This window comes from Silene latifolia, chromosome 7 (assembly GCF_048544455.1).
Source record: "Silene latifolia isolate original U9 population chromosome 7, ASM4854445v1, whole genome shotgun sequence".
NCBI classification, from domain to species: domain Eukaryota; kingdom Viridiplantae; phylum Streptophyta; class Magnoliopsida; order Caryophyllales; family Caryophyllaceae; genus Silene; species Silene latifolia.
In genome coordinates this window covers 55,772,753-55,783,040 of record NC_133532.1, presented here as the reverse complement: position 1 = coordinate 55,783,040, position 10,288 = coordinate 55,772,753, and the positions used below count along the sequence as shown (strand labels likewise).

Here is a 10,288-nt window from a genome sequence, read left to right as displayed (position 1 = left end):
TATAATGACGCCTCAGTTCACAATTTTTTTGAATTAACATGAAATAGAAAACCAAATAATTTGCCTTAAAACCTTTGTTTGTGAAGTAGGAAATAGAGTTTCGATGAAAATTTCAAGATTACGTAGTTAGGACTAGGTACGTGACTTTCTAAATAGGGGAAGAATTTTACCAATATATTTTTTTTTCCTATTGGTGTAGATGAGGCCTAAGGCTTGTGTTATGTATAGAGTAGGGATTGTGACCTATTATTACTATATCTTTCTCAGAACCATTAGGCAAAACAAATACGGAGTAATTATTAATAGTAGTTTAATTGACGTGGCCACATAAGTAAAGGTGGCAAATAGTTTAATCGGGTCGGGTATGGGTCGGATAAGTTTGGGTAGTACTCCTGAATGGGTCGGGTCGAGTCATTTCGGGTTCCAGGTCGATTTCGGGTGACCTGTTGTCGGGTCACTTGGGTCGGATCACTTTCGAGTATGGGTCATTTTGAGCCAGGTCACACTCGGGTTAATGGCTAAAACACTTTGGTTAGTACTATTTTGATTATAGAATATTGTTTTGCAAATTTAACTATTTATTAGGGATGGTTGTAATGTAGAGCTGGTAAAAGTTAACTTGATCCGAAGAACCGACTCAACTTATCCGAAAACCGATACGATAGAATCCGGATATTTGTTTGTCATTTTTTTGTTAGTAAATTTGATAAACATATCAGTCATTTTGTTTTCAAGACCAAATGTAATCTTAAAATAAGAAGTTGAGAAATATTAGTGATAGTAAATTTAAGTACACTATTCTTGGTGGCGGATCGAGGCGATAATGTACATTTGATGATGTGGCACTTAAATAAAGTTAAAATTATTGATACCATATTTGATGATGTGACAACTTAAATGATCTTAGCTTGTGAAGTTATTAGTAAATGATATGAACATAAGCGAGTTGTAAACTTAAAGTAAATGTCAAGATGAAACCGTAGTTAACCCGTTTCAACCACTAATACATGATAAGTTGACCTATATTTTGACCAAAAAATTCGAATCCACAGGCATTGGCTATCCCAAACTTCCAAAAATGATTAAAATTATTATTTTAACTACCGAAAAGCTCGTAAATATGAAATATTAACATAAGTATAATACAAAATTCGTTGTCCAATTGAGTCGTATTTTAAATGGAACAACTTAAATATGGTCCATGTTGATTTTTGTGACATGTTTAACCAGGATGAGTATACATTATCTTTGTTTAACGCGAAGATTTCGTTTTAAACTTAAAACGAGTCAATTAGAATAGATGAAACAAAAATAAATTTTCTAGAGATCAAATATAACTCTTATCTCGTCTATTCAAACAAGAGATTTAACCCATTTAAGTTTAAAATGAATACAACTATTTTACTAGAAACCAAATACAATTTCTCTATAGTGATTTTTATTTCCATCAATCAAAACTTAGGGTAAGATTATTGGTGAGTGTTGAGAAAAGACTCAAATGAGTCTTAAGACACGACTCACCCAAGACTCTCAATAATCTACCAAAATCTTGACAAAGTCCTAAGTTAAGTCTTGAAAATAATCCTAAACTCAACTTAAGACTCTTGTGAAGTCTTGACACAATAATCAAGGATATGCATTCAATGAATGGATACCATATGAAATATTATTTCATTTTATTTCATTTTTTTTAAACCTCACATTTTTCTCAAGTGGATTGAAAAACTAGAGTTTGAAGTGAATTTGACGAATAATGTATAAAATCTAAAGTGAGTTGAACAATAAACAAATAATAAAATTTAGTGAAAAGTTAAGGTGACCAAGTTTATTATAAAAAGTCTTACCCTATTATCTTACCCTTATATTTCCTCGGTTCCATATGAAGTTGTATTGAAGATCTTCTCACTTATAAATAGTGTCAAAAAGTAAATGTAAATAATTCAATGAAGGCGATGAAGTTTTTGTTTCGGTCTTTTCCCATAAGTACCTTTGTGGTTTGTCACTTTGTCAATGAGACACCTCTTTTTAAAAATGTGTTTATGGTACCCCTAAGGTTCAATATTTGTGCCTAGTGTGCCATTACACCGTTACAACTTCCGTTATTATCCTACATTTGAGCAGCAAACTTCATCTAATGACTCTTATACTTACTAATCACCTATCCCAATGACTTGTACTCTTTATCACAAACACAAACCAAAAATCCTAAACAAAGCTTACTGAGCACTCTCCATTAACATTCCTCTTTAATTCACCTTCATCATTTTGTTCTTAAACAAATTAGTCTCTTACATATATTTTCATCGGGATATCTTATTTATTGTTGATTATTCATCACCAAAATAAAAGGTACGGTTTTTTCCAAAAAAGATTATCAATTTTTTCACCAAACCAAAATTAACATGTATATTGCAAACCTCAGGGGTATTTGGTGCAAACTTTATTTTTTAATAGAGTTGTTAGAAAACTAAGTTTCCCGTCAAATTTAGTTTGACCTTAATTAAACTCCGTTAATCCTAATTTAACGTGCATAGCCCAATAAGGGTACTATAGACACAAATCTTGAATGTCAAGGGTACCATAAACACATTCTTAAAAAAAGGGTACCATAGATAAAGTGACAAATCACAAGGGTACCATGAGAAAAATCCGTTTTTATTTTCTACTTGTAAAATTTACCACTTACAAGTGTGGGGACTGGGGACTGTGGTACGTGTGTTTTAACGAGGGTCCAATCTTCCTTGGAAGAACAGAAGTGTCAGAAATTTGGTGGTAGTGTCCTTTGATCATGTGTTTAGTTTTCATTCTTGTGTTTTTTTTTTCCCCTCAATTGATTGCGCAGTAAAATTGACAACTCTTCATTGACAATTAATGACCGTAAACTAATTGAAAGTTGGAACCTTCCCCGAACAACAAACACGTCCCCTCCAATTATCAGATACAACCTTCCTTCTTTTCCCCCTTCCATTAAATTCCACAATTCAGATCCACCCTTTCTCTTCACTCTCTTACTTCACTCTCTCACTCCTAAATTCCTTTCAATTTCCTCCATCTCTAGATCTACTTCCTTTCATACTCAAATCATGTAGGCTTTTTCTTCAATTAAATTTCTGGGTTTTGGAGTAAATTAAGGTAAAAATGATGGGTGTCTCTTGGTATGAACCAAATTCAAGAAGAATTCCTAAAAGGGTTTGGTTAGGGTTTCAAAAATCAATGGGAGTCCTCGTGGGTGGAAATCACACCTCCTCCAGGTTTTGTACTCGTTAGTTTATTCGTCTTTTTACGCTTTAATTAGCTTTTTTTTATTATCTTTGAAATCAACTCTTCTTAGATTTTGATCCTGTCTAGTTGTCAATTACTTGAAAAAGTTGTGAAATTTGATGAGAAATATGGGTGAAATGGAGAATTTAAGGGGATTTAAGGCTTTGAAATGGCAAGCCCTTCATGGGTCATTAGCCAGGAGATTGGCTATCCGTACATTGATGTTTGCTATTGTCATTTCAATGTTGCCTCTCATGCAACTTGTTTTCGATGTCGACCCGACTAAACCCTTTTGGAGCTTTAATGGATGTGGTACTGATATGGGGTTTATGGGCCCGGATTCTCTCTTGGGTCGGGTTTTGAAACCCGTTACTCCCACTGCGTTTCCTCATCTGAGGTCTGGGATGTGTAAGGAGGGTTTGAGCTTGAATTTGACCATGGATGTGGTTAGAGAGCTTGTGAGCAAGAATTTGGTTAGTTATGGTGGGAAAGCTCTCTGTATCGGGGACGAGTCATCGTTGGCTGTCTCTACGTTGCGTGAAATGGGGTTTTCGGATGTTGATGAATTACAAAAGCACCCATTTTTCATGCTCAAGCAAAAACAAGTTGTTTGTGAGCTTGACGTTGTTGACAATTCATATGATTTTGTCATTGCGAGAGACCTTAGGAAGGTGGCGATCCCTGCGCTCCTTGTGAACGAAGTTGAGCGAGTTCTTAAGCCTGGGGGGGTTGCAGCTATGCTTGTGGGAACTGGAAGTTCTAGTCGTGATAGTTTGATTAGGTCTGCAACTTCAATTTCATCCTTCCTCCAAAGTTCTGATATTGTGGATGTTGTAAGCTTGGGAAGCTTTGATTTGGTTGCATTCAAGAAGAGGCCTAACAGACTTGGTTTCTTCGGGCAGTATCGCCTGCCGGAGAACTGCCCTTCAATCACTCGCAGTAAACCATTGGTAGACAAAATGGAACCTATATTAGACGAGAAGCCAAAGGGTAATGATAACAGAATTTCTTATCTACCTAGCTTTGTGGATGTGCCCTCTAAAGGGAAATTGGTTTACATCGATATGGGAGCAAAGGAAGCTGCAAACTTCAGCAATGGCAATTGGTTCTTACCCTCTTACCCTATCGATTCGAAAGCTTTCAGTGCTTACATAGTTGATCATGACGCGTTAGTTTTGTCTTCTCATGTGAAAAGCCCTGGTGTTACCTTCATTTATCACCCTGCTTTGGGCGGAAATATCAAAGAGAAAACAAACTCTTATGCAGATGCTGAGCCACTTGTTGACGATGATGAGTTTGATTTTCTCATTTGGTTTAAAGAAACTGTTGAGTTTGCTGATTTCGTGGTTCTGAAGATGAATGTCGGAAAACCCGAAAAGAAGTTTCTATCAGAATTGTTCGAAAGTGGCATCATTTGCTTTGTTGACGAGTTGTTCCTCCATTTCCCCGACTTGGAACACAACGAAAATGGCAGGGAAGAAGATAGTCACACTGATCTCATCAAGAGCCTTCGTAACGTTGGCGTGTTTTCCCATCAATGGTGGGGCAAATGAGTCATTTAAAGTTCCAGTGAACTCTTAGCTGGTATTTTCATCATTCAATAAAATGCCTCTGTACTACTAAAGCTTGTAGAGGTGATGTTTAGGTACTATGCTTAGTGATGTTATGTACTATGGTGTTTGTGATGTGGTCCTATCCGTTACTGTTACCACCATCACAGATTCCATTATGTATCTAGTTTATGTACGGAGTATGTTTTATGACCATGGATTTCCTATGTATGGGGGTAAATCCACTCTAATCTTATGTACTACTCCGTATGTTTGTGATGTTGTGATTTCCTATGCATGTAATTTGGTGTGTATGATCATGGATTCCGTATGTATGGGTATTGATCCGAATCATAATGCATGCTTGAAATGTCGTATGTGCTATTTCCTCTCATTCTTGAGATTCGCGTCATTGGTAACATTGGTGAAGATAATATCTTCTCTAAGAATAGTACGGAGAACATTAAACGGAGAATCTAAATGTTGTATTTCCGTGCTAGATTGGACACCTCGATTGGCAAGGAGTGGTACATTTTAAATGTTGGTGGGATGTGAATAATGTGATGTATGTTATGATAACTCTTTTGCCGTGAACTTGTGTCCTAAATGTCGTTTTAGTATAATTGAACTGACAATAGGATAATTTGGGCGATGATTAATGGAATTCATTCTTACGTGAAACTCTCAAATTGCACGTAAGTTTGTCTTGATGGAACTAAATCTAGTAAATTTGTGTGTGAATGTTGTCATTACAGCTATGTGGGTTTTGTCTGATTAAGACGCATCTCGGAAAGAGGGTTTTGGTTGGAAAGGGGAGTCCACCTTACAACTACGAAACACGCTGATTTGATTTATGGCTTTTATTGGAGAAAAAAAATTACGCATTTGAGATAGTATCTCAGACTTTATAGTTTTTGAGCATATATATATTTTTTTGAGCATATTACGATACGTTTATAAATATAGTTTTTGAGCAATATTATACTCCCTCCTATTCCGAATAAGTGTCCCATTTGGACAATGGCACGCAAATTAAGGAATATAGTTAAAATAATGAAAATTATTGTATAGGGGTAAGAATATATGAGTTAACTAATGAAAAGTATTGAATATGATGGGTTATGGGTGGTTGAGATGGTAAATAAAGAAAAGAGCTAAGGGTAAGAAGGTAAAAAACCATGTCCAAATATGGCAAATGGGACAGTTATGTGAATAGACGGAAATGGCAAATGGGACAGTTATTTAGAATAGGAGGGCGTATTTTTTTAGTGTAGTGTTTTATTAAATGTGCTGAAAAATTTTATACTAAAACAGAACTCAAAAACTTTAAAATAAAACTCGGAAAATAAACAATAAGAGGTACAACCTCAGATGTATATTCTATGAACTACTTTTATTGCGTTAGTTGCTTGATTACTGGTTTAGGAATTCGTGTGCGCATCAAGGCTCTTAATTAGACTGTTCGTTGTGGGTCATTGTAGGCCAATAATGTGTTCTTTGTATTAATGTTTACTAGTATAGATTAGCGCGTTTTTAGGTAGAACTATTAAAGAAAATAACAATTATATTGATATGAAAATTGCGCGGAAACGGTTTAATAAAATAACGAACAATAATGAAAATAGGATATTTGCTTGAAAACCCACAAGATCTTGAAACGATGGGATATTTGCTCGAATTAGACCTATAATTCGAACAATGGTGATTAAGTCGCAAGACCTATTGTTATCAATCGTGCTAATGTCTGAAACGCGTCAAACAATAACGGGGATGGAACGAAACGCGTCGATCCTAGGGTTAACAGAACTTGTAAACACCAAACAAAGCAACAACTTTTACCTTTATTAATTCTCAATTGATATCTAAAACAGTACAATTGACTCCCTATTTATACTAATAGACCGACTTGCTAAACAAGCCAAAACTAACTTAAAACACGCTGAAACTTACCTAATCTTATTCGATAATTAGGAAAGAAATAAAATAACCAACTGCAATTTCACATTGCTTATTCCTAAATAATAATACTTCTAATACTAATAATATTAATTGAGATGACGACATTAATTACTTGACTCCGACTTAGACCCAAATAGCTGCTCCATGTCTTTGAGGCAATCCCATTCGCATCATCCCCTCCCTCTTTAAGAGGAATTGTCCTCAATTCTTGTTGCCTCAATATGACGGGATCAAAGATGAATATTACAAACCCGAACAAACTCGAACACATAGTTGAACCATCTTTGATGACATCCCGCAGCTTGTTTACCTTTTCTAAGTTCCAGACCCACCCGTGCCAACCACCCCACCACCCTTCGTGCACAAGTCTTGAAATTCTACCATGAAGCACTTCAGTTTTACATTCAACTTTCTCCCGTTTAAGAGTTCTTCCAAGCTTGTCTTCTTGATGATTATCAAGAGAAGAAATAACAAATATTGTAACTTGAAGATCAATAAATTCCACTAGCTCCTCCTCATCATAATCGTCAAAAATAGGAGGTGATGTTGGATCAAACTTAACATTCTCCTCATAGGTGCTTTGCCTTGAGAATACTCCCGACATGTCCCCCCCCCCCCCCCCCCCCCCCCTTTTTTTTTTTTTTTTTTCAGTTTTTCTTTCTTTTGTTTTTGTTTTCGCTGATGAACATTACCCCGCTCGTGAACAGTAACTTTTTTTTTTTGGTAACCGTCACGCCTTGAATAACAAAAGTTACTAGAAACTTGCTCCTGAAATGCAAAACCGATTAACCCTCAAACAACCTACTTGAGTTTAACCCTTGAACTCCAATCGCAATCAGAAATCCAACTAACAACTTGGTATTGACACGCCTAGGACCGTCTAGATTTAGGGAAATCAAGAGCCAAAACTCGATACCACTTATGATATGAAAAACTCACATGAAACGGTTTAATAAAATAACGAACAATAATGAAATTAGGATATTTGCTTGAAAACCTGTCAAGATCTTGAAACGATGGGATATTTGCTCGAATTAAACTTACAATTCGAACAATGGTGATTGAGTCGCAAAAACTTTTGTTATCAATCGTGTTAATGTCCAAACGGGTCAAACAATAACGGGATGGAACGAAACGCGTCGATCCTAAGGTTAACGAAACTTGTAAACACCAAACAAAGCAACAACCTTTTCCTTTATTAATTTTCAATTGATATCTAAAACAGTACAATTGACTCCTTATTTATACTAATAGACCGACTTGCTAAACAAGCCAAAACTAAATTAAAAGACGCTGAAACTTACCTAAACTCGATTTTCCTAAAGCTAATACAATTATCCAATATTTCTTATTCGATAATTAGGAAAGAAATAAAATAACCAGCTGCAAATTTACATTTCTTATTCCTAAATAATAATACTTCTAATAATAATAATATTAATTGAGATGACGACATTAATTACTTGACTCCGACTTAAACCCGAATAGATGTTCCATGTCTTTGAGGCAATCCCATTCGCATCATCCCCTCCCCCTTTAAGATGAATTGCCCTCAATTCTTGTTGCCTCAATATGCGGGGATCAAAAATGAATATTACAAACCTGAACAAACTCGAACACATAGTTAAACCATCTTTGATGACATCCCGCAGCTTGTTTACCTTTTCTAACTTTCAGGCCCACTCGTGCCAACCACCCCACCACCCTCCGTGCACAGGTCTTGAAATTCCACCATGAAGCACTTTAGCTTTACATTCAACTTTCTCCCCTTCAAGGGTTCTTCCAAGCTTGTCTTCTTGATGATTATCAAGAGAAGAAATAACAAATATTGTAACTTGAAGATCAATATATTCCACTAGCTCCTCCTCATCATAATCGTCAAAAATAGGAGGTGATGTCGGATCAAACTTAACATTCTCCTCATAAGTGTTTTGACTTGAGAATACTCCTCACATGTCTTCTTGTTTTTCCCCTTTTTTATATATTTTTTTTATTTTTTGCGGATGAACAAGACCCCGCCCGTGAACAGTAACCTTTTTTTTTTTTTTTTTTTTTTTTTTTAACCGTCACGCCTTGACTAACAAAAGTTACTAGAAACTTGCTCCTGAAATGCAAAACCGATTAACCCTCAAACTACCTGCTTGAGTTTAACCCTTGAACTCCAATCGCAATTAGAAATCCAACTAACAACTTGATTTTGACACGCCAAGGACCGTCTAGATTTAGGGGAATCAATAGCCGAAACTCTGATACAACTTATGATACGAAAATTGCGCGAAAACGGTTTAATAAAATAACGAACAATAATGAAAATAGGATATTTGCTTAAAAACCTGTCAGATCTTGAAACAATGTGATATTTGCTCGAATTAGATCTATAATTCGAACAATGATGATTGAGTCGCAAAACCTATTGCGATCAATCGTGCTAATGTCTGAAACGCGTCAAACAGTAACGAGGATGGAACGAAACGCGTCTATCCTAGGGTTTACAGAACTTGTAAACACCAAACAAAGCAACAACTTTTACCTTTACTAATTCTCAATTGATATCTAAAACAGTACAATTGACTCCCTATTTATACTAATAGACCGACTTGGTAAACAAGTCAAAACTAACTTAAAACACGCTGAAACTTACCTAAACTCGACTTTCCTAACGCTAATACAATTATCCTATATTTCTTATTCGATAATTAGGAAAGAAATAAAATAACCAGCTGCAATTTTACATTGCTTATTCCTAAATAATAATACCTCTAATACTAATAATATTAATTGAGATGACGACATTAATTACTTGACTCCTACTTAAACCCGAATAGCTGGTCCATGTCTTTGAGGCAATCCCATTCGCATCATCCCCTCCCCCTTTAAGAGGAATTGCCCTCAATTCTTGTTGCCTCAATATGCCGGGATCAAAGATGAATATTACAAACTCGAACACATAGTTGAACCATCTTTGATGACATCCCGCAGCTTGTTTACCTTTTCTAAGTTCCAGACTCACTCGTGCCAACCACCCCACCACCCTCCGTGCACAAGTCTTGAAATTCTACCACGAAGCACTTCAGTTTTACATTCAAATTTCTTCCCTTCAAGAGTTCTTCCAAGCTTGTCTTCTTGATGATTATCAAGAGAAGAAATAACAAATATTGTAACTTGAAGATCAATAAATTCCACTAGCTCCTCCTCATAATAATCGTCAAAAATAGGAGGTGATGTCGGATCAAACTTAACATTCTCCTCATAGGTGCTTTGACTTGAGAATACTCGCGACATGTCTTTTTCTTTTTCCCTCTTTTTTTTTCAATTTGTTTTTTTTTTTCGCGGATGAATAGTACCCCGCTTGCGAACAGTAACCTTTTTTTTTGTCTTTTTTTTGTTATCGTCATGCCTTGAATAACAAAAGTTACTAGAAACTTGCTCTTGAAATGCAAAACCGATTGACCCTCAGACTACCTGCTTGAGTTTAACCCTTGAACTCCAATCGCAATCAGAAATCCAACTAACAACTT

The 10,288-nt window shown here is 35.8% G+C and overlaps 1 protein-coding gene across 1 annotated transcript; it reads left to right on the top strand.

Moving 5' to 3' along the window:
- Nucleotides 1-2,833: 2,833 nt before the first annotated feature.
- LOC141590107 (uncharacterized) lies at nt 2,834-5,204 on the top strand. The gene is made up of 2 exons (XM_074410718.1): nt 2,834-3,262; nt 3,376-5,204. The coding sequence occupies exons 1-2, from the start codon at nt 3,139-3,141 to the stop codon at nt 4,812-4,814; spliced, it is 1,563 nt and encodes a 520-aa protein (XP_074266819.1). The 5' UTR covers nt 2,834-3,138; the 3' UTR covers nt 4,815-5,204.
- The last annotated feature ends 5,084 nt before the right edge of the window (nt 5,205-10,288 follow it).

Bases quoted from the DNA above. Each gene is read 5' to 3' on its own strand.
- LOC141590107 (XM_074410718.1), top strand. From the start codon at position 3,139: ATGATGGGTGTCTCTTGGTATGAACCAAATTCAAGAAGAATTCCTAAA. The intron at 3,263-3,375 runs GTTAGTTTATTC...AAAAGTTGTGAA, and splicing joins CTCCTCCAGGTTTTGTACTC to ATTTGATGAGAAATATGGGT.